The sequence below is a fragment of the Heterodontus francisci genome, chromosome 37, assembly GCF_036365525.1.
Source record: "Heterodontus francisci isolate sHetFra1 chromosome 37, sHetFra1.hap1, whole genome shotgun sequence".
NCBI classification, from domain to species: domain Eukaryota; kingdom Metazoa; phylum Chordata; class Chondrichthyes; order Heterodontiformes; family Heterodontidae; genus Heterodontus; species Heterodontus francisci.
Window position 1 is genome coordinate 21,210,845 of NC_090407.1, and position 24,947 is coordinate 21,235,791.

General features: G+C 44.4%; 1 protein-coding gene across 2 annotated transcripts in view; it reads right to left on the reverse strand.

Moving 5' to 3' along the window:
* Positions 1–24,947, reverse strand: part of LOC137352123 (matrix remodeling-associated protein 8-like) — a 66,546-nt gene that overhangs the window by 19,184 nt on the left and 22,415 nt on the right. For both annotated transcript variants that reach the window (XM_068017248.1, XM_068017247.1), the window contains exons 2-5: positions 16,722–16,748; positions 14,808–15,113; positions 9,885–9,986; positions 2,828–3,259 (exon numbers count right to left, since the gene is read on the reverse strand). In XM_068017248.1, the coding sequence (XP_067873349.1) occupies positions 2,828–3,259; positions 9,885–9,986; positions 14,808–15,113; positions 16,722–16,748 (867 nt within the window). The remainder of the gene's footprint in view (positions 1–2,827; positions 3,260–9,884; positions 9,987–14,807; positions 15,114–16,721; positions 16,749–24,947) is intronic.

Genomic DNA, 24,947 nt, shown 5'->3' on the forward strand with positions numbered 1-24,947 from the left:
GGTCGCTGCCGATCCAAAGGAAACCGGTGAGCTGCCTTAGGAATCCCTTCAGGTGCCCACAGCTCACTGGAATTATTCAGAAGAGGCCTGATTTCCAATTTCAGATAAGCCTTTGGCTTACAGCTTCTGTCACATATCGTGAGTGCGATGACCATTTCAGTTCAAAAATGGGCCTAAATATCCACCTATCTATCAAACTGTCCTGAACAATGGGAGACCTGGTCCACCTTCTGATTTCCGCCATACACAATATAGCAATGGTATTGACATTTATAGCAGTTGACACCACATTCCCAGTGACGTCTATGTGTGTTAGAAAACATTCTGCTATTCTCACTTTAAAACAAAACTTGACATTTTACTAGACAGTAAATCTATTTAAAAATCTTTAATGCAGTATGGTCTCAATTATTAAACCCTCCAGTGATGAAATTCTGCCTATTATCTATATGGATTTTACCAAAGTGGCATTTGTACAACTGGAGAATGACTTCCACAAGAGTATGAGCCGCATTCCATTCTATATGATGGGCCTCAAAACACAACTATAGGTCAGCCTGACAGCAATGACACTATTACATTCCACTTCCAGCCATGATTTCAAGCCCTGCTTGTCATTTCCATTAATAGGTTTAAAGTGACCCCAATCGTGGAGTAGTTCAAACTAATGAGGTGTTTGAACATCAAAGGAACAGAAATGGAGAAAATGGCTGAAATGTGTGAGTCACTGTCACTTGCTGGTTTCTCTCCCTGGGACATAGTGAGAATACAAGGACAGTCAGGATTCAGCACTGATCTATTCTGATTGATACAGTTCTCAGAGCTGCCAAATACAGCATCTTTATTTTCGCTGTTTATTTGGAAGATCAAATATCTCTGACAAACAAACGAAAAGGATCAACCTCTTCCTTATACAAAGAGTCTGAGCGGAGCATTGTACTTTCCCTTGAATCTGAAGCAGTGACTGCAGTATATTGTACGGCCCACCAGACTTTTTCTACTAAATAATGCGAAAAATTTGATAAAACCTTCCTGAATGCAAAAGTATAGCAGTGTAAGGGTAAAGAATTACATGCAAATGAACTCATTCATCAATCGTGGCTAACTCACAACCGAATCTGTTCACTATTTTTTTAAAGAGTAAGCGTTTACAATCTGGAATGCACTGCCTGAAAGGGTGGTGGAGGCATATTTCAATTGTGACTTTCAAAAGGGAATTTGATAAGCACCTGAAGGAAAGAAAATTACAGGGCTATAGGGAAAGGTTTTTAAAAATTTTTTAATTTAGAGATACAGCACTGAAACAGGCCCTTCGGCCCACCGAGTCTGTGCCGACCAACAACCACCCATTTATACTAATCCTACATTAACCCCATATTCTCTACCACATCCCCACCATTCTCCTACCACCTACCTACACTAGGGGAAATTTACAACAGCCAATTTACCTATCAACCTGCAAGTCTTTGGCTGTGGGAGGAAACCGGAGCACCCGGCGGAAACCCACGCAGTCACAGGGAGAACTTGCAAACTCCGCACAGGCAGTAACCAGAACTGAACCTGGATCGCTGGAGCTGTGAGGCTGCAGTGCTAACCACTGCGCCACTGTGCCGGTTGGGGGAGTGAAACTAGCTAAATCGTTCTTGCAGGGTGCTGGCACAGGCTTGACGGGCATATGGCCTCCTATTGTGCTGTAACCATTCTATGATTCAATCACAGCTAGCTCACAAATGAACCCCTTCACCAATTACAGTTAGTTCACAACTATACCCATTCATGAACCATAGCTAGATCACAATTTTCCATCTTTTACTTTGATAGCCATTTGTTTGGAAAGAATAAAGAGTTTTGATGGGAGTATAAGAGAGAGATAGCTCCAAAGAAGGAGAGTCGGAATGAAGAGAAGGAAATGGAGGAAGGGAGGCTCAGTGAAGCTGAGGAAGAGAGGTAGACACAGGAAGAAAAATCATAGAGCATGAGGAAAGAGGGAGTAGAGTAGAAAGGGCAATGGGAAGGAGGACGGCAAAGAGACAACACAGTCAAAGTTTCAGACCTTTTTGTGATTGCTTCTAGTGCATCTCTGCATTCAGCCATTAGGTAGTGCAGCTACCATTGTTAACAGGGTATAGCCATTATGATGTCTTGGTCTGTTAAGTGACATGCTGCTTATCCACAATGAGGTCACTTCAGACTACCTCCTCAATTGGTTGAACATTGCTGTTGTCCTCACATAACAACTGAATGAAGAGAGGGTGCAGCAGACCTCTGCCACTCTGGTGTAAGGGAGGAGACTGCAGGAAACTTCTTTTGTATCCTGGTGCATAAAGGCACTGAGCCGTACAAATCAGGAATGTCCCTTGTTCAAATCCTAGCCAATGTTGAGTTAGTTGCTCTTAGCCATGGCAGCAGTAGGTGTGTTACAAGTGTCAGCATCCCACAGCTAGTGAAAATTTGCCCAGGCTTCTTGCTCCTAATTACTAACCAGTGATCCCTATTGAAAATATGCATATTGGATCAGAACCAGACCAGGCTCAACTGTGATACCTCCATAACATGCTGACACATTCTATCTAGCCTAACGGATGGAGAATGGAACTCTCCCCTGCAAGGTTCCATACATTCAGGAGAGGAGGAACATAGGAACAGGAGGAGGCCATTCTGTCCCCATAGCCTGTTCGAAAGAGAGGAAGCAGAGAAAAATAAAACAAGGAATGAGACTACACTGCTCTTTTTTTGTTGCAGAAGGTATCGCCTAAAATAGTAGATAAGCTCCTATAAATTTGCTGTGCACAATTATAATGGAAACATAATATGAGAAAGCTCTTACATGTTTTATGCGTAAAGTTCACTTTGATTGGCTCTGTAATAAAGAGGTTGAAGATGCGTCTCTCATGAATCCCACAGTAATGGTGGTGCAAATCGCACGAGTAGATTCCTTCATCACCAAAGCGAAGGTTAGAGATCGTCAGCGAAAAGTCACCATCAGAAAATGCTGACTCTGATATATTCATCCTTTTCCTGATAAACTGAGGACCATAAGATCGCTGCTCCCCGGAAGCATAGAGGTCAATCAGCCGGTCAGCCTGGTCATGCCAGATGCCAGGAGGTGATCTGTCCCAATGGACCACCTGTTGCTCTTCTTCGTTGTGTCTCTCCGTCCAAATATGGTTGTGATTTTCACAAGGCAACACCACAGTTGTACCAAGTAAGGCCACCATCACCGCTTTCTCTCCATCCCAAAACTTCCTCACCTTTCTTGCTGTCAACACAAAGCACACTCAGTTAGGAGTTATGTAAGTAATAAATACGAGTCAATGTGTGGTATTACATATGGAAAAGTTTTCAGTTGAGTGCAGTTAAGAGTTCCGGAATTAATTGGACCAAGATGCAAACATTATTCAGTCCTCGTTTTAAAATGATGCATTGTGACCTTGGGCTGAATTTCCCTGGCGCAGTGGAGATGGGCTGAGAGAGGGGAGGGCTGACAACATGGCGGAGAAGGCGTCGGGAGGGGATCCCACCATCTTCCCACTGCCATAGCATATTGCCAGTGGCGGGAACCTTAGCGGCATGGCTGCCCACTGGGCAGCCAATTGAACCACTAATGGCCAATAAACGGCCACTTCCCGTCCCTGTGGGCATTTTGCTCACATCAGGAGGGCCTGACACCGCCTAGGAAGACTGCCAGATAAAACCCTGGAGGTCTCCCAGCAGGTTCCGTGGGGGCCCTCCTTAATGGGTGCTGCGCCTCAGCAATGAGGCAGCCTCTTCCTGGTCACCACTAGCGGCGGTGCTGCTGAGGCTGCTGGCCCCGATTGGGCCACTTGGGGATGGGCTGCCGTTCTCAATTGGTGGCCTGCTAATAGGACACTGCGGGCAAAATGCCATCCCAGGGTACCGCCGCCCGGCTCTCACTTTCGCTCCCAGCAGCGGGACTTCCAGCTCCTCTGATAAATTCAGCCCCTTTCTTTTATATTTACAGCATAAATTTCTATGTCCCCCTTTTCAAATGGAAACTGCCTATGTAAAGTCATCATATTGTAATTATACTTTCTTTCCAATAGTGGCACTAGTGGGAGGGTGGAATTACAGTGCAACAAGTTTACACAGGCAGTTTCCATTATAAACGTAGACATAGAAATCCATAATGGAAAAAGTTAACCGGAAGTTCATGCAGATATAATATTTTTAATAGGTTTAAAATAACAGGTTTAAATAAGATAGGCCGAAAGTCAAAACTGCGGAGGGATGTATTTGTTTCAGGCAGATTAAAGGTTAGCCTGGGTTTGTAGGTATGAAAGTCAGAAGAATGTGTTTGGAATGCCCGAGTTTGAATGGTGTTTGATATCGGCGTAAAACCAGGCACCGTAGGTCCTGATTCATCATAGCTTGTAAGAAGAGGGATAATTGAGGAGGTAACAAGTATTTAATAAGTAGTTGATCTTTTATAAGCCAAGGCACTTAGTGCTTTTGTTGATTGGATGTTAAATTTCTTCTGGAAATTAAAGCTAGTCCTGTATCTTAAAATGGGCAACGCATTAAGACATATAAGCAATGCCAGGTATGAGAATTCCTGGCTATGTAACTGGGAGGTTTGGCTTTTGTATCAGGGAATGATAATTTCTTATGCATACTATTCATGCAAGATTGAACCAAAATTCGCTCAGCCCTTGGAAATTATATCGTATTCACAGTATAGAAACAGGCCATTCGTCACAATAGGTCTATGCCAGTGTTTCTGCTTCACACAAGCCTCCTCCCACCTTATTCCATCTCACCCTATCAACATGTTGTACTATTCCTTTATTCATCATGTATTGATCAAAATGCTCAACTCCTCCATATGGTAGCAAGTCCCACATTCTAAATGCTCTCTTGAGTAAAGAAGTTTCCCCTAAATTCGTTACTGAATTTGTTGGTGACTAATTTATATTTATGGTCCTGACAGGTGGAAACATCAAATGGGTTGGGTCTTTCCAAATTGGAGTCTTTATGTCAAAAGGTATAATTGTTCAACTACCTGGCCTCCAGTCCCACAGACTATATTTACTGTTTCTCACTATACCCTGAAAGTAATACTCCAGAAACCTAGCAGCTGATTTCACTCTTACACCTTGGGCAATGGAATCATCGAGCTGGTACCTTGTACTCCAGAGTTTGGAGGAAGAGGTAAGAGTGAACAAAGGTGTTCCATTCCCATTAGGGTTATTGGAGCATTCAGACAACCTTGAAAAGTGAATCAGTTCAAATTTTAAGTTGAGAGAGTTACCCTCCCTCAGTAGAGCCTCCCTCTCAGTAGGAGCTCCCATCCCCTCAGTACAGCCACTCTCCTAGGCAGACCTCTCCCCAACCCCTCAGTGGAGGCACCCCTTGGGAGAGCTCCTTCCCATTTAGCAGCATTGTTTCATCAGATTCTTTCAAAATCACAGAGGAATTGCATTTCTCCCTATTCTTTCACTTTTCTCCTATTTTATTTCTGCCTTATTGAAAATGTTTCCAATCCACATTTCCCTATGATACACCAGTGATCCCTAACTAGAGTCGGCTCATAAGACATCTCCTCCTATATCCTTCTACTTTCCTTCTGAAGTCAGCTATTGGGATGGGGGACATGTCGGCCGTGAAAGCAGCCGACTCTAATTTACCCTCCTTGATAGCGATCACCTTTTTGCAATCACCTGTCCAGAAACACGTATTGTAAATCACACCTGTAGTGTTGTCGTGTTTTGAAATTGCAATTGCATTGCGTACTCTAGAGGCTGCTGTAGAACACACATGCTAGCATAGTGAAACTAAAACAGACAGAATAAAAGGAGAAGCCTTTATCTTCAGCTGCTGCAGTCTTTGCCTCATATCCTATACCAAACTCGGCTAAACCTCACTCAAGTCCCGAGGACATTACAATGCCCCCACCCCATCGTGGCTTTGATCAATTTGTGCACAGAGCTGTTTAATAGTCTGCCTTCATCAAGCGCACAATGTAAGGAAATGTTAAATATTATAGGTTGACAACTTCACAAAAGAACTTCATGGGATAGTAGCATATGTGATGAAGCTTGCAAATTGCCTAGATGAGGATTAGTGTAATTTGGCAGTGTTTAGGTTAGTACTGAGATGAGATCATGTTAAAAGGATTGGAGCACGACATAGCAGCAAGCAGTTTTGAGCCAAAAACAGGTTGTGTGATGTTCTGCAGAAGTTGACAGACCTGATTTAAGTCCCATTTAGACAAAAGGATAGCACATGGTGCTAGGAATACATATCCTGTGACTAAAGATATAAATATGGTTTGGAGTCATGCACCTTTTGCTGTTCAGTGCTGAGAACTACCACTGATAGGAGCAGCTCTTATTCCCTGATGGACATGCTACTTGTGAGTATATAGATGCACTGCTAGCTTGTAATAATCTCCTAATGTTCAATAAATCTCAGAGTTAATCCACCCCTAGTGTCCAATCCTGTTATTATTCAGGACCATATTGAAAATCTTAACACATGAAAACATTCAATTCATAACCTTGGGGTTAGCTGCAGTCCTTTCCAAATCACTTAATGCTCATCCCAAGTGGAACGCCCAAGAGAACACTGATGGAGTGTTTACTGTTTCAGCAAAAGTAAAAATAGAAACGCTTCTGGTAAAACATATTTGTGGGAAGCCTTTTTTGTGTTCACTGTATTTACAGTAATCTCCCTGGAATGCTAATGACTGATTGGTTTGTCTTTGCTTCGTTCACTGAAAGCTGTGTGTCCATGAAACAGTACAAGAGGAACTGGCACTTTGTCACTGTATTCCACTGGCGTATATTGTTTAGTGACTTTAATACGAGGATTTTGTTTACCGGCAGAATGCTTATCAGCAGGATATTCTACACTGATAATAGACAATGGCAATATTCTAATAGATTGACACCATGTAATCAATAACTCATGGCTCTCAGTTTGAGTATTTCAAATAACAGAGGTCTGCCATTCACATGGAGTGATCATATGCACAGATCCATGCCTATCACTGGTGGCACAGAGCTCTGGCACACTCTACCTTTGGGTACTGTTACAAAGAATGAAAGCAGTGGCACTGAACCATGCAAAATGGCATCAGAACTCTGAGGCTTGTGGGATAAAACTAACTCACTTCAAATTGTTATAATCTGTACAAGATAAAGCTTAAACAAATATAATTTTTTCCCCAGAGGAAACATTTTCACCCAAAGGTGATCAGGTCGTGGAATAAGTTACCATGGATGGATGATGTAAATAGAGTCAAGAGGCAATTAGACGTATTTCTGGAGAGGGATTGAGGGATATAGGGAGAAGGAGGGTAGGTGGGATTGTAGAATATTGGTGGGGGGGGGGGATGCTGAATAGGTGGACTTGAGGGGTATGGAGAAAGGTGGGATCGAGGGATACGGGGAGAAGATGGGATTGAGAGAAGAGGGGAGAAGGTGGGCTTGAGAGAAGAGGGGAGAAGGTGGGGTTGAGGGATGCAGGAAGAAGGTGGGGTTGAGAAATGCGTGAAGAAAGTGGGTTAAGAGATACAGGGCAAAGGTGGGTTGACGGATATGTGAAGAAGGTGGGTAGGTGGGGTTGAGAAATAATGGGGAGAAGGTGGGTACATGTGGTTACCAAAAATGATGGGATAGTTCTGCCTATCTGTCTTTTCCTATTTTTTACACCTGTGATTTCACTTCTTTTGAGTGATATAAAGTTAATGATCTCATGCTTATTTGGAGGCATCATCTGTCTAAACCTAATTTTTGATACTATCAAGAAAGGTGAGATATGTGACAAGCTGATTGTTCAGGGCAATTAATTCATGTGCTAGAGAATAAATGTTATAGTGTCCCGCTCTTTTGAAAAGAGACTGTGACCCTTTTCAAAATTGATCGTACAATCAGGTGTGATGGGCATCACCTATCAATAGAGATTGTGCTCAGACAGATAATCCAGCCAAAATGGATGGAGTTTTAAAGGATTGCTTATCCTCTGGAATTGATACAATATATCTCAAGTGTGACAATGAGTTCCACATATCTCAAGCGTACTCAGGCATGTGAGAGCTCTCATCTTTTTGTCACCACAGCAAAGATCACTTCACCTACACAGTGTTGAAAGGGTGGAATTCAGATCAGTTCTTGGGATGGTGCATTGTTTTTTATAGGACCATCATATCAGGGGATTTTTCCAGCTTTGCAGCATTATACACTACTGCTAATCCCACTAGCGCTATTAAATGTCAGGATTTCCCAATTAAAGCAGGACAGATGAGAGAGGTGTGTCTATGAACTACAGTCATAGGATTACACTGAAATTACAACACGGAAACAGGCTATTCGGCCCAACCAGTCCATACTGGTATTTATCCACAAAATGAGCAATATCCTTAATCCCATGTGATCTTCCTGTTCCCATATCTCTTTATTACAGTTTCCTTCAACGACCTAACAATACTCACGCACGGAAGTGCAATGATACAACAATCATGAACTAACTGACGAGTTATGAAAAACGGACTTTGTCTTTAAAAAATGAACCTTTATTTTTTAAAGTGAATAATGGTCCAAAACAGCCGCCAAAGAAAAGGGGATTGGCCTGTTGTGTATTCAAACAGTCTGACAAAGAACAAATCTTCAAAGCCAAAAGGTGTTAGTGAAATCCATCTTACATCTATCCTAAAAACATTCCAGAACTGAATGTCTTCTTCTGAAACAAAGAAGATGTGAAGTAGCCATGTCCTGGGCCATTGTGCAACCACCGTGGGGAAGACTGGAGAATGTCTTCTACTAGGAGGTGAGAGGTGCCACAGTTTTACCTTAAAAAAGACAGCCAGAGAGCGAGAGCAAGAGAGAGAGAGAGAGACTGACCCAGAATGTGAAGCTCTTGTAACAGGTGGAGTTCTAGTCAAGCCAGGAAACGCAGTGCCCTGCTGAAAAAATCCGACATCTACAGTATACAGGAGTGAGAGCTAGAAGTAACCCACCATCTTCAAAAGAACCTTCAATCAAGACAGAAATCTACAATCATCTCAGGCCTGCATCCATCATGAACTTGATTCTCAAGAAAATTCAACAGGTTTATCATAATCTTTCTCCCCACTAAAAATACCTTCCTATTTCCTTTCTCTATCTGTTTCTTCTGGTATGTGTGCATGCGAGCACATGTGTGAATGAATGTGGGTGCAACAATTTTGGGATAAGGTGTATTGATCAATAAACAACTGACAATTAGAAATGTAATAGGTTTTAAGCAAATAAAGCGGGGGGTGGGGCAAGAGATAACCAAAGAGAAGGTGTTGATAGGACAAGGTCACAGAGGATAACTGACCAGACGGTCATGCAGCAAAGGCGAACGGTATGTTAATGGTGTGGTGAAAGACAAAGCGTTAGTGCAGAGAGAGTGTGAATCGACAGAAAAATGGACAGCCTGGCCCCAAGCACAAACATGAAAAAAAAGTGGATAGGCATAGTAGAAACAAATTAAACAAACTAAAAATAAACAAATAAAAAATAACTAAAAATAAAAAAGGGGGGCCCGTCATGCTCTGAAATGTCCTATTCTTAAATGTTGACGTGGTTTCTACTTCAATCACTAACTCTGGTAGTACTTTTCACAAGCCCAAACTCTGCTTTCTATAAAGGTTTCCTGTGCTCTCTGTTCTAAATCACTTATGTTTAATTTTAAATATATGTCCTTTATCCTAGACAACTCAATCACTGGAAGAAGTCTGTTTTCATCTACTCTATCCAATCCCTTCATAGTTTTAAACCTCTTGATCTTCTTTGTTTGAACAGAAACGGCCCCAGTCACCTCAACGAAAACAGATTAAAACCTTGGCTTCTGTCTGTGCATGATTTCCCCACCTTGTGTCAATCCCATCTTTCACTTACCTGATCTGGTGACATTGAGTTGAATTTTTACTGTTTCGTAAAGGTGACAGTAATGGTGGTGAAGATTGCATGAGTAAATTCCACGGTCATTTGTTCCAACATCTGTAAAAGGAGGAAAATAACGGGAAGTAAAATTCTCTGAAGATGCTGGATAATGAAGGTACAGCTAAAGAAATGAAAACATCACTTATCAAATATTAGCTGCTTCCATTATCATTTTCAGCATGGAATTTTTTTTTTATTATTTCGGGGGATGTGGGCTAGGCCAGCATTTATTGCCCATCCCTAATTGCCATCCGAGAAGGTGGTGGTGAGCTGCCTTCTTGAACCGCTGCAGTCCTTGGGGTGTAGGTACGCCCACGGTGCTGTTAGGAAGGGAGTTCCAGGATTTTGACCCAGTCATAGCGACGGAATGGCGATATAGTTCCAAGTCAGGACGGTGTGTGGCTTGGAGGGGAAAGTGCAGCTGGTGGTGGTGTTCCCACGCGTCTGCTGCCCTTGTCCTTCTAGGTGATAGAGGTCGCAGGTTTGGAAGGTGCTGTCGAAGGAGGGTTGCTGCAGTGCATCTTGAGGGGAGAAGGTGATGGCTGTTTTGAAATGGAGAGGAACACTATCAAGGTGAGAGAACCATTTACAATGTCAACTAGAATTGAGCCAGGAAGGAAAGTTGGGTGGTCAGCAGTTTAGTGGGAATAGGGCTGAGAGAGCAGGAGGTGGACATGATGACCTAGGAAAGTGCATGAGGGAAGATAGGTGCGAAAAGGGAAGATAGGTGAGAAATAAGAGAAAAATGAGTTCAGGCTAACAGGAGTCTGGGCTGAGGCTTGCCTTTGTGGGCAAGGGGAAAGGGGAACATGGCAGAGGCAGCTGGATGGATGGTCTCAATTGCAGTGTTACAGAAGTCTAACTTCTTGCATGTCGTTGGAGGTGAGGGTGGAATGAACAGAAGTGTAGGGTTTAAAGAGATTGTTAGTAGTGAAGAAAGGATGTCTAGGGTTATCTTTGCTTTCCAGGATAGTCCTGGAGTAGAGTGTGGTTTTGGCAGAGGGGAGCAAATGTGGTTCAGCCAGATCAGTGATGCATGGCTAAACCAGTTCTGCACCAGATACATACCAGTTTGCACCCCTTGGACTTGGAAGAATAGAGCTGGGAGCCCAAATTAAGCCGAGATCTACAGGTTGAATGTTTTCTCTGTAAAAGTCTTGAGTGAAATGAACTTGGGGCTCAACATTTAGATTCTGGTGCATGTGAGTGTACAGCACAAACCAGAATGCATCTGGTGTTACTTGGCAGTAAATTAGAAATCTTACTCAGAGTTGTCAAGAAGCTTGTTGAACAGGAAATGGAAGAATTTACACTGGTGTAGTAAAAGTTGTCAGAAGCAAACTGTTGGGACTGTGTCAAGAGTTTAAGTTAAAATCTAACCCTTCCCATATGTAACACCGAAATATGTGATGCTGGTACTAAGTGGGGAAATCTCCATTGAGTAGATATTCATCGCCTTGATGAGCATAAAATTCAAAACTATTCTTGAACTTTACAAAAACAGTTTCAATTTATAAACACAGGACTATTTAATGCTAGTGTCTGTTACTTTATGCTAGTTGGTATTGGATAACGTTTATGATTTATCTGCCTTTTGCTAAATCTCACTAATCAAAGAACAAAGAACAGTACAGCACAGGAACAGGCCATTCGGCCCTCTAAGCCTGCGCCAATCTTGATGCCTGTCTAAACTAAAACCTTCTGCACTTCCGGGGTCCGTATCCCTCTATTCCCATCGTATTCATGTATTTGTCAAGATGCTTCTTAAATGGCGCTATCGTACCTGCTTCCACCACCTCCCTGGCAGCAAGTCCCGGGCACTCACCACCCTCTGTGTAAAAACCTTGCCTCGCACATCCCCTCTAAACTTTGCCCCTCTCACCTGAAACCTATGTCCCCATGTAACTGACTCTTTCACCCTGGGACAAAGCTTCTGACCATCCACTCTTTCCTTCCACTCATAACTTTGTAAACCTCTATCATGTCGCCCCTCCACCTCCGTCGTTCCAGTGAAAACAATCCGAGTTTATCCAACCTCTCCTCATAGCTAATGCCCTCAAGACCAGGCAACATCCTGGTAAACCTCTTCTGTACCCTCTCCAAAGCCTCCATGTCCTTCTGGTAGTGTGGCGACCAGAATTACACGCAATATTCTAAGTGTGGCCTAACTAAAGTTCTGTACAGCTGCAGCATGACTTGCCAATTTTTATACTCTATGCCCCGACTGATGAAGGCAAGCATGCCGTATGCCTTCCTGACTACCTTGTCCACCTGCTTTGCCACTTTCAGTGATCTGTGGAAATGTACGCCCGATCTCTCTGCCTGTCAATACTCCTAAAGGTTCTGCCATTTATTGTATACTTCCCACTTGTATTAGACCTTCCAAAATGCATCACTTCACATTTGTCCGTATTAAACTCCATCTGCCATTTCTCCACCCAAGTCTCCAACCGATCTATATCCTGCTGTATCCTCATCACTATCCGCAACTCCACCAACCTTTATGTCGTCCGCAAACTTGCTAATCAGACCAGCTACATTTTCCTCCAAATCATTTATATATACTACAAACAGCAAAGGTCCCAGCACTGATCCCTGCGGAACACCACTAGTCACATCCCTCCATTCAGAAAAGCACCCTTCCACTGCTACCCTCTGTCTTCTATGACAGAGCCAGTTCTGTATCCATCTTGCCAGCTCACCTCTGATCCCGTGTGACTCCACCTTTTGTACCAGTCTGCCATGAGGGACCTTGTCAAAGGCTTTACTGAAGTCCATGTAGACAACATCCACTGCCCTTCCTTCATCAATCATCTTTGTCACTTCCTCAAAAAACTCAATCAAATTAGTGAGACACGACCTCCCCTTCACAAAACCATGCTGCCTCTCGCTAATAAGTCCATTTGTTTCCAAATGGGAGTAAATCCTATCCCGAAGAATCCTCTCCAATAATTTTCCTACCACAAATGTAAGGCTCACCGGCCTGTAATTTCCTCGATTATCCTTGCTACCCTTCTTAAACAAAGGAACAACATTGGCTATTCTCCAGTCCTCTGGGACCTCACCTGTGGCCAATGAGGATACAAAGATTTCTGTCAAGGCCCCAGCAATTTCCTCCCTTGCCTCCCTTAGTATTCTGGGGTAGATCCCATCAGGCACTGGGGACTTATCCACCTTAATGTTTTTCAAGACGCCCAACATCTCTTCCTTTTTGATATTGACATGACCCAGACTATCTACACTTCCTTCCCTAGACTCATCATCCACCAAGTCCTTCTCTTGGGTGAATACTGATGCAAAGTACTCATTTAGTACCTCGCCCATTTCCTCTGGCTCCACACATAGATTCTTTCCTCTGTCCTTGAGTGGGCCAACCCTTTCCCTGGCTACCCTCTTGTTCTTTATATACGTATAAAAAGCCTTGGGATTCTCCCTAATCCTGTTTGCCCGAATTTAATCGATCCTCTAGACATCCTGCTTTCTCACATATTTGGTATAATCTGCAAACTGTGACATTCTTCTTTTAATGCTTTCACCAAAATTACTGATAAAGGTGAGCAGAGATCACATGACTGACCCCTTGCATTCCACTTGTCACAGCTGTCCAATTAGAACCACTAAAGTGGATCACTGCCCATCGCTTCCTACAATTTATTATATAATTTAGAGCCTCCTTTCTTCAAGGATCCTGCCTTCAACTGCAAATCTCTTCAAAGTGACTTTATCAAATGCATTCTGAAAGTCAAAGTATTTCACACCCACCACTTTTCCCCCATCTGCCCATTGTGTGGCATCCTTAGAGATTCCAATATATATATTAGATAGTGCCTTTTTTAAAAAATCCATTCATGGGATGTGGGTGTCGCTGGCTAGGCCAGCATTTATTGCCCATCCCTAATTGCCCTTGAGAAGGTGGTGGTGAGCTGCCTTCTTGAACTGCTGCAGTTCATGTGGGGTAGGTACACCCACAGTGCTGTTAGGAAGGGAGTTCCAGGATTTTGACCCAGCGACAACGTAGGCTGACTTTGGCGAATCCATGTTGGCTTGTAATTATTGCCTTCCTCTCATCCCTTACGCTTGGCGTTCGTTGATGTGCCCCAGTGTTTGTCTACTATAGATTAAACAAACTAATCTGCGATTTACAAGATCCCATGTCTGACCTTAACCGAAGCAACATTATCCTGTTAAGAAACTTTAGAAGTTTTAGTCACGAATCTTCTACGTCTATTCTTTATTTCCTTAAGCATCCTTAAATGTTTTCTATTGAGGACCTCCTTATTCTATAGACAGTATCTTTTTATCCCACTTTATTCTATAGGCAGTACCTATTTGCCCCACTTTATTCCATAGACGGCACCACTGTTACCCACCATATTCCATAGGCGTTGCCTCTGTACCTCCTCCTATTCTATAGGTGGTGTCACTGTATTCCACCGTATGCTGTATAGTGCACCTTTACCACACCTTATTATATAGGTTATGTCCCTGTACTACACCATATTTTCAGACTGTGTCACTATACATCGTCATATTCTACAAGCAGTGTCACTGTACTCCACAATATTGTATAGGCTGTGTTACTGTACCCCATCTTATTCTGTAGGAAGTACCCCTTTATCCCCCTTTATCCAATGTGTTCTGCCATTATCTCCCACCATATTCTATAGGCAGTACCTGACCTTATTCTATAGGCTGTCACTGTACCCCACCATACTCTAAAGGTTGTGTCACTACAGCCAACTAATTCTTTAGGCTATGCCACTGTACACCACCATATTCTATAGACAATGTTACTGTACCAATTTCATTCTAAAGGTGTTAATTGTAGTCAGTAAAAAAAATGCCTGAAATAAAAACAGGAAGGTAGTTTGCTTTTACCTTTTATCACTAAAGAGAAGTTTCCATTGGAGAATGCAGAAGTTGACATCATTACCCGCCCCTGGTTGTAGCTGTTATAGACCCGCTGATCCCCTGCTGAGAACATATCAAGCACACGATCGACCTTGTATTCGCCGTTGATTGAGAACCAGTCCCAATGGGCCACCCGTTGACGGTCATTCAAACGGTCCTGGGTCCAGACTATTCGCTGACTGTAGCACTGCAGTATCACCTCCGACCCAGCGGGGGCAGATATGTTTTGATATGCCACCACAACACTATCTGGGTTCATTGCATTTGCAGGAACTAGAAAGAGAAGTAATATTAATTTGATTTCTCACCTGATTTGAACTCCATTTTCCATTCCATGGAAGTAATGTTCTTCCACTTGTTGGCTCCTTGTCCCCTGTCTTACTGGGTTGTGGGTTCCAGAGGCACTCAACCATCTACCAGTAAGTGGTAGCAGGACATTTGACCACATAAGTATCAAAAGCAAGTCGGATCCCTGTTCACATCTGGTGTTCACAGACATGCACACTCACATGCACACACAAAAACACTATTTATCCAGCAGACATCACTGGTAGTGATCTGGAGTGGGAAAGCTGGCTAATTTTTCCTTCTGCAGTCCAGAGGCAGTGAGATGATGTTGCATGCATACTGCTTGCTCAGCTGAGAACAGTCATGGACGTACTGTGATCTGACGTTGGTAGTATTTACTAAAGTTATTAACTACTGTCTAAGAATTTTATCCTAGAAATGCAGAAATGCCTTTTAGATTCTAACTTTAACCTATTATGTGGATGTTTTATTCTAACAATTTATTTGGGAAGTTAAATGACGTGTTACCAGGTAAAGGTGACCAAGGATACAAAGGTAGTTGGTTTAGGGAGAATCAGCCTGTTTTAGCTTGGATCATTAGTTTAAGGTGCAGTGATAAAAAAAAACCTCAGGATTGCGAGCCACTAAAATTATTGCCTTTTCCTCAATAATCAATTAAAAACTTAATCCGAATTGTAACTTTCTAGTGGAGCAATATTTAAATGTTGTCATTTTAAATGGTGTGAGAGCCTCACTTGGAGCCTTGCGCCCCATTTAATATTCACTACTACATTTCCTCACTGTAGCACTGACTGGGGAGTGACTATAATCACCTACGTGGGGAAAGATTTCTCCTGGTTACTATCTATAGTGAAATCAAAATAGGTAGTGCTGCGAAGCAGCGATAGTGCTCATTTTATACAACATTGAAGTCAATGGAAGAAGAAAATTGTACAGAATGTAGAATGGGCTGCCGATTCCCTGTCACCCATTTTGCACCACTACCTAAGATGAATTTTCTCCCCAATTTTTACAAATGGCTTCATCATCTGTTACACATATACAGAGACTGGGGTAGAAATTCATCTCAGGCAGTGGCACAAAACGGGCGATACTGGATCAGCTGCCCGTTATATGCAGTGCCTAATATTCAATTCTGTTGACTGCAATGGAATTAAATATCAGACGCTGTGTATAATAGGTGGACAATCTGATACTGTCTGTTTTGCGCCACTGCCAGAGACAAATTTCCACCCCTTTATCCCTAAGTGGTTGAGATCTGAGCATCAAACCAATTGGAGTCTAGAACGTGTGATCGTAAGTACATGAGGCAAGAATATCCAAGCATTAAAGTCAATATAGATAAAGGGCCACACCCAATATGCTAATTTGCTTTTCCTGCTCAGATGCTGGTGATACTGTTGTGTATTGCGAGCACTTTCTGTGAGTGAAAACTGTTTCCTCAACAGATTGCTATGGTATTGTACAGCAATGAGCTACAGAAACATTCAGCACATCTCCACACAACAAAAAGTAATTATTCACTCCTTATATACTTACATAAAAAGAATCAAGTGTTGAGAAATTGCTTACCGTTTGTGTAGGCAATGGCAAATTTCACTGTAAAGAAAGGAATGAGAAAGATTATAAGCTTTTAAACTTCATGAACACTGCTGAGGAGCTCAGGTCTCATTTTATGAAAGTGCTAAAGTACACTAGATTCTCCTATCATGTTATTGTGATAGCTTGCCTTAATCTTACACCATTGCTATAGCGACATGATAGTTTTGTTGTTTAATGTCTTCACATTATGAAAACCAGCAGAGTTTTAAGTTGATAGCTGGTGTATTAGCTTGTTAGAGTTGCATAAGAAAGATTCGTTTTTTTAAACTGGTAATCAAGTATAAACCAATCATATCAGTTGTAGGGCGGGACAGGAGTCTGTCAAAACAAGTCAATCAGACTCTACTTTCTCCCACTGTTGGGTGTGTATGAGCTTGAAGAAAAGTTTTAATATGAGTTGACTGTTTGAGAGTCAAATATGTTTATATAACACAAGTTGCTGAAATGCAGTCAAAGGAATGTTCTGGAGAATACCCAACACTTGACTTATGTAAAATCCGTGCTTTATTTGAGTTCATGAGAAGTTGTGAGGTAAATGTATTAATTGGTTTTAATGTACATTCTTGTTCCTCCACTTGTGGAATTGTTACAGTTGGGAAATAAAATAGGGGTTGGGGTGGGAGTGCATGATGAATTTTACTTCATTTAAAAATGACACTCAGAGTCCTATGCTTTTTGACTTTTGCTGCAGTGTAAAATATGTCATGTGGGCCAATGACCTGCTTTCAGAGCGAGTTAGAACATCAGGTTATGTTCTGCAATTTTGAAAGCTGCTTGTTACACACTTGTGGCAGAATTCATTTTGTTATTTTGCAGTTACTGGAGAGAACAATCATATTGGAACAGGCAATATTCAAGATAGGATAACATAATAGTGCTCCTAAATATCATGGGTTTTACTACCAATTGGTACAAGTGAGAACCCTGAACTATAATCATTGGAAGAAACTGGTAGCAACAACATTCTCTTATGGATAGGCCCCGAGACAATAACCAGGGAGATGGGAGGACATGATCTCAGAATAATCACATCCATGCCACCTATGATATTTCCACTGTGCACTCTATTCTATCAGCCTTTATCCTTGAGTAAGACTGCTCAATGATTGACACTTTTGTGTTACATTTTGTGACCATATTGCACTCTGGCAGTTAGTTTGAAAGTGTCCAAGCTCACCTAACTTGTGTTAATGACTAATTTCCAGAAAGTGAATTAAAACATAAGATGCTTTACCACAAGCGGCTATCGAGGCAAAGACTAGACCATCACTTAAAAGGTAAGTATGTATGTACTTGTAAAGGAAGAACATGAAAGTGAATTGGGATGAGAGAAGGCAGTTCCAGTTGAAAAGTTGACACCAACATAGGCTGAGCTGTAATTTCTTCAACAGGCATTTCTGCACTCTGTGGGCTGAAGTTAGTGCGGCCGTTTTGGAGTGGGAATGGTGGCATGGGGGAGAGGGAGAATCACGTCAGAAGTGTCTGCCTGGATATCTGGAATCACGACGTCAGTTCCGGATTTAGTCAGCGGCGGGAAAACACCAGGGTGAACTCACCACCCCAATCCGACGAGAATGTATTTTAAATTGCAGAGCGCTTACTTTTAATGCATAGGCATCTAATTCATCGTGATTCAATGGGGTGCTTGGGATTAACTGGACGGTGGGCAGCACCCGCGTGCCTTTGGATTCCTGACCGATAAGAGCTGGCGGCACCAAGGCAAGACTTCAGTGCCGCAATAGGTAGGCAGCCATGTCCAGCACTGCATTGGTGAAAAGGGGTGTGCAGGCCATTGTCGGCCTGCAGTGCTGTGTGCTCTGCAAAGCGAGTAAGGTTCTCGGGTGCTCTGCAAGGGGGTGGGGGAAGTTGGAGTGGTCAGGGTCTTGGGTGCTCTGCAAGGGGGGTGGGGGGGGGGTTGGGGTCTCGGGTGCTCTGCAAGGTGAGAGGGGCTTGGGTCCAGGTGCTTTGAAAGTGGGGGGGGGGGGAAGGGCTTGGGTTTTGGTAGCTGTATTGGGTGACCAAACTGTTGGGTGAGATGTTTGGTTTCCCATACTGGGTCGGCTATCAGCAATGGTGGACAATGAGGGCCATCAGGGAGTCTGCCGGGAGAAGTAGGAAAAGCTCAGTTGCCAAGGCAGGGTCATCTCTGCATTGACAATGATCTGGAGGGCCACTTGTCACTTGGCATAGGTCTCATGCACCATGTCTTTTTAGACCCCCATGGGGGTGATGTGGCACCTCCAAAGGAGGGAAGGCCAAAAGGCAGCTGTGCCTGCTCATGAAGCTCCATGACAAGATCAGCAGCAGCTGGCTAGGCCAGAAGGGCCCACCTGCGCCATAGAGCATACCAGTCTCCAATCAGCTACCTCCAAATGTCCAAGCGGCATTGTCAGGGAAGACTACACCTCTCCAGGGAGGCCGTTACAGACTTATGCGCCCTGCTCCAGGACGAGTTGCGACCTATGGGATTTCGATGTACCCAGTGGCTCTGAAGATCACAGTGGCACTAAATTTTTATGCGTCTGGTTCATTCCAAGGATCCATGGTGGACATGTGTGGGATTTCCCAGGCAGCAGCCCACCACTGCATCAAGGTGGTGACCAAAGCCCTGTTCAAGAGGATTGTCAACTATGTGCACTGCCGGACCGACCCTGACAGTCAGGCCGAGAAGGCTATCGGATTCGGGGCCATCGCTGGATTTCCCCAGGTGCAAGGTGTGATAGATTACACACATGTAGCCATCAAGGCTCCAATGGACCAGCCAGCCACCTTCATCGACAGGAGGGGCTTCCATTCAATCAACGTTCAACTGGTCTGTGAACACCGAATGTGTTTCCTACAGGTGTGTGCCCACTTCTTGGGAAGCAGCCACAATGCCTACATACTTCGACAGTCCCAGGTGCCTCAGTTTTTCAGGCTCCCTGTTCGCCTGCAAGGATGGATTCTCGAGGACAAGGGGTACCCCATTGAAGACTTGGCTACTGATGCCTGTGAGGAATCATCGCAATGAGGCGAAGGAGAGGTATAACACTTGTCACAGCTCCACCTGAGTGTCCATCGAGCAGGCCATTGGGCTGAAGATAAGATTCTGTTTCCCAGATCGATCAGGCAGAACCCTGCAGTATGCCCCAGCGAGTGTTTCACATATTGTTGTGGTCTGCTGTGCTTTGCACAATCTAGCATAGTGGGGAGGCCTCACAAGATGATGACATGACTGAGCGATACTCCTCCACCGACGAGGAGGAGCAGGTGGAGGAGGGAGATGAGCAAATAGCACTGGATGTTGAAGCCTTTGTGCCAGAGCCCAGGCAGATTGAGCGACGGGCCAAGGAAGCAAGAGACAATCTCATACTCACCTGCTTCCAGCCACCCTGATCTCCACTCAGAGAAAAACCAATAAAGACTCACCTCAATGCATGCAGTCGGTTGCCTCCTTTCTATCTCTGTTCCATGCCGAGCGCCCAGCTGAACCATGCACTAGTGCACACGGGAGATCATTTTTAAATGAGAGCTGTGCCTACATTGGTATTGCACTAAGGGGGAAAGGGGAAGTCAGCAGCTCACAATTAAGGCATGATAGAATAATTACTTTTACACAATGAAGGTTAATGGCTTGAATTAAAAAACTTTATATGATGCAGCATGTGTCAAATTTCAAACATCTCTGAACCTCCAAGTGTGTCTCGGTACTATTCTTTATAGGTTTACCTTCTACGAGGTGTGAACACATCACTAGCAGCTGGGCTGGAGGCAGGCTACTGATCAGGCTGCCCTTGGCCTGCGATGACTTTGGCAGCTGTCCTCTGCCTGCCTGAGGCCTGGAGGGCCAAGGTTGCCTGAGGGTTTCCTGCACTGGTGCAGCACTCTCCTCAGGCATCACAGCTGCTGGAGCTGGGATCACTGGCAGAGGAGCTGAGGAGCAGTGTCCACTCTTAGAGTGCCCTGAGGGGAGCCCTCAGCTGTGGTCAGCCTCTCCACTTCCCTTTCAAGGCTCACATGAACCTCCTTGCTTACCAGAGAAGGACGAATTGCTGGAGCAGACTCCAGGCGCCTTGTCCTTCGCTCGCCTTGCCACTGCTGTGTAGAGCTCAAGGCCAAGGAGATGATGTGCAGGTCTGCAGACATTTGTGGCATCTGGCTCTCCATGAGGGTTGCCAACTTCTCAATGGCAGATGCTATGCATTCACATGCCTGAGACATGGCAGCACTCATGGTATGAAGGGACTCCTCCATCGTCCACTCATGGCTGCACATTGCCTCTGGCATCTCTGCCATATGCTGCCTTACCTCTCTCTGCAACTCCAGCATGCCCTGTGCTGTCGACACCAGAGGCTCGTCATTAGCCTAGGGCTCAGCACAGGCCTGGTCACCCACAGTCCTCCGACTTTAGTGGCCTCGGCTGTCTCAGCCTCAGCCAGTTGCTTGGGCGCGTGTGTGGTGCTTTCACCAGCTTGTGACCCTGACTCTGCAGCCAAATGGAAACCCACTGAGGTTCAAGCGTCTGCGCTGGTGGAAGGTGCAGGAGAGTCATAGGATAGAGCATCTGCTGATTGCTCCTCCTCCTCAGAGGCGGACGGCTATCTCACGTCTGGTTGAGGCCCCTGTGGATATCAATCTGCATGAGAGAACACGAACATGTGTGGCTCTGCCAATCTCATCATGCCAACCATACGTGATGTGGGTTCCCAGAAGTGAACTGTATGTCAATGGAAGGCAATCCTCACTCTCTCGCGTGGAGACTCCAGTCTCTCCATCTGATATTGGGCAGTTGCTCTGGGTCCCTGCCAATTCTAGTGCCTCCTCCTCTTCTGTGGAGCAAGGCTGAAGATGTAGGATGCCTCCATCAGTCCGGGCTGTCTCCCTCCAGTTATGGGCTCTCTGGACCTGCAAGTGGAAAGAGGGAGATAGTCATACTTCACAGAGAGATCAATATGACAGTTCTGCTAGTGTCAGCAGCTCATCCCCTCCTGGGGTACCATATATAGCTCATGCTCCTGTCCGCTCTCAGGGAAATTAATTGGGGTGAGCTGGGAAAGAAGATGGCCTGTGGCCGAGATGCAGCCCTACATCTGACAGGATGACGTGATGCCTAAGCCCCTCTGCCATCACAAGTGTAGTGCCTCCGTCCCCATGTCCCATTTCTTCCTGCTTAGCCACTTGCAATCAGTAAAAAAGAGTGGGGTGTGGATCACTCAACTTGGCAGAACGCAGGAGGTCATTGACCCTCTTTCGGCACTGTACCCAGTTCCAGGGGATGACCCCCACGGCTGCTGACCTCAGGAATCTCGATCCAGGTTTGCTTAGTCAGGCGGGAGGACCTCTTCTTGCCACTGCTGGGAAAGAGTACCTCATACCTTTCCCTTGCAGCGAGGGAGGCATCGCTAAACCATGGGGCCACCCTGTGTCTTGCTTCTGCCATCCTGTAGGGTCTGCCTTGGTGGGGTGGTGGGGGGGGCGGTCCAGAGGCACTGCAAGACGGGTCTCAGTTTTGACGAACTAGCAGCAAATGCAAGCAGGTCTGGCAGGCCTTTAAATATGGCACCAGCGCCTGCTCCGGAGTCATCTGATGCCATATTTGGAGTCTCACATCCCACCCCTGTCGCGTGATTGGTCGGCCCCTCTGCCTCCATTATGGAAAATGGCCACCCACCACGTGATCATGGTGGGGAGGCCACCCACGTGACTACCAGGAACGGCGCCCATTTCCAGGTCTGCCGCCGGGATCCACAGTGGGCTCACTAAATTCAGCCCTGCCTGTGCCAGATTTGAGCATGTGTTCCAGAGGACAGACCATCTTGCATCATTGCACCATCTTGTTTTCTGGAAGGTTCAGTGCAAAACAAAATACAGTTTTGTGTTGTTCAAGGATTAAGTAGATAGTCCAAAACATATCTCAGACCCGGAATACTGACTCTGTAATCTGTAACACATGTACTAAATGAGTGTGCCAGACAGGCAGCCTGCTTTTCGTTTACAAAGATCGGTCATTTGGAATTTAAAGGAATGGCTTTGCAGTTGTAGTAAAGAATGCAATTGGATAAAATAGTGCTGGGGATAGACACATGGTGCAAATTTAAGGGTTTGTTTGAAGTGGTCCTAGTGGGATTGGTAGGTGTCTGATGGTTCCCGTAATGTCTAGGATCTCACTTTGCTGTGGAGTATCAATATTGGTGATAGGGTAGGAATGTTTGTCAAGTACAATTAATGCCCATTATCAGATCTCCCAGTCCTTCACTTACAATGAATTAGTTAGTGCGATAACTTTTGCTATGTTATGTTTTCAAATCCTTATATGGCCCTGCTCCTTCCTACCTCTGTGACATCCTCCAGCCCTACAACACACTGAGATTTCTGCACTCCTCCAATTCTGGCCTCTTGCACACTCCAATTTTCCTCGCTGCACCACTGACGGGCATGCTTCAGCTGTCTGGGCCGAAGCTCTGAAGTTCCCTCCCTAAACCTCTCCACCTCTTTTTCCTCCTTTAAGTTGCTCGTTAAAAGCTAACTCTTTAACTAAGCTTTTGGTCAGGTGTCCCGATATTTCTTCTGTCAAATTTGTTTGATAATCTTAAAGCACTTTGGAACATTTTACGATATTAAAGGAAAGATAAATGTTGGCCATGACACCCGGAGAACCTGGCTCCTCTTCAAATATTCCCAAAGGATCATTAACATCCACCTGAACCTGCAAACAGGCCCTTATCTTAACATCTCAACTGATGCATAGCAACTCAAAACACTGCACTACAGAAGGAGGGAAGTATCAGCCTAAATTACGTGCTCAATGCGGGTTTTGAAACGACATCCTTCTAATCTAGAGATGAAAGCTCTACCAATTGACGCAGCCTGATTCTTGTCACGTTAAAGAACCTGAAATCAGAGAGTTGCTGTTCCATACTGGGAATTTCAGGTCAGGCAGTGTCTGGATCTGTGTAAATATGTGGCGCAGCTTCATACAGATTATCTGTTAATTGCTCTTTAACATCAATGTTTGATATTAATAAACCATTGGAATTGTTGAGGAAGTAACAGAACTACTTCCCCTCAAGCCACATGCCACGTATCCTGGTACCAGTACAGACCAAGTGTAGTCACAACATCTCCATGGTCATGACTGCCTTAAAATATTATGGGGCACCCAATGCTGTAAAGAAACATTTCAACCACAACACCCAGCTGGAAAAATCGTTAACGGCTGTCAACAAATTTACACAATTATCAGAATGGTACTGCCGAGCAACTTTCCCAGTCTGACATCTAATAACCAGCAAACAAACACCCATCGTCACATCTTCTTCCCCACAACCTCACCGAATCGCAGAATTGTTACAGCACAGAAGGAAGTATTTCAGCCCGTCGTGTATGTTCTAGCTCTCCAAATGAGCTGCTTACCCAGTGCCACTTCCTGGCCTTTTCACCGTAGCCCTGCACATTCCTCCTTTTCAGATAACAATCCAATTTCCTCTTGAATGCCTCGATTGAACCTGCCTCCACCACACTCTCAGACAGCGCATACCAGATCCTAACCACTCATTGCATGAAAAGGTTTTTCCTCATGTCGCTATTGCTCCTTTTGCAAACCACCTTAAATCAATGGGAACAGTTTTTTCCTGTCTACCCTGTCCAGACCCCTCATGATTTTGAATACCACTACCCAAATCTCCTCTCAACCTTCGCTTCTCCAAAGAAAACAGTCCCAGCATCTCCAATCCATCCACCTAACTGAAGTTCCTCATCCATGGATCCATTCTCATAAACCTTTTCTGCACTCTCTCCAATGCCTTCACATCTTTCCTAAAGTGTGGTGCCCAGAGCTGGACACAATACTCCAGTTGAGGCTGAAACAATGTTCAATACAAGTTTAATGTAACTTCCTTGCTTTTGTACTCTATTAATGAAGCCTAGGATGCTGCATGCTCTATTAGCCGCTCTCTCAACCTGTCCTGGCACCTTCAATGATTTATGCACATATACACCCAGATTCCTCTGCTCCTGCACCCCTTTATTTTATCCTGTCTCTCCACATTCTTCCTACCTGCATATATATATACACAAAATAAAAGCAAAATACTGCGGATGCCGGAAATCTGAAATAAAAACAAGAAATGCAGATCTGGGGGCATCTGTGAAAAGAGAAGCAGAGTTAACGTTTCGGGTCAGTGACCCTTCTTTGGAACTGACAAATATTGGAAAAGT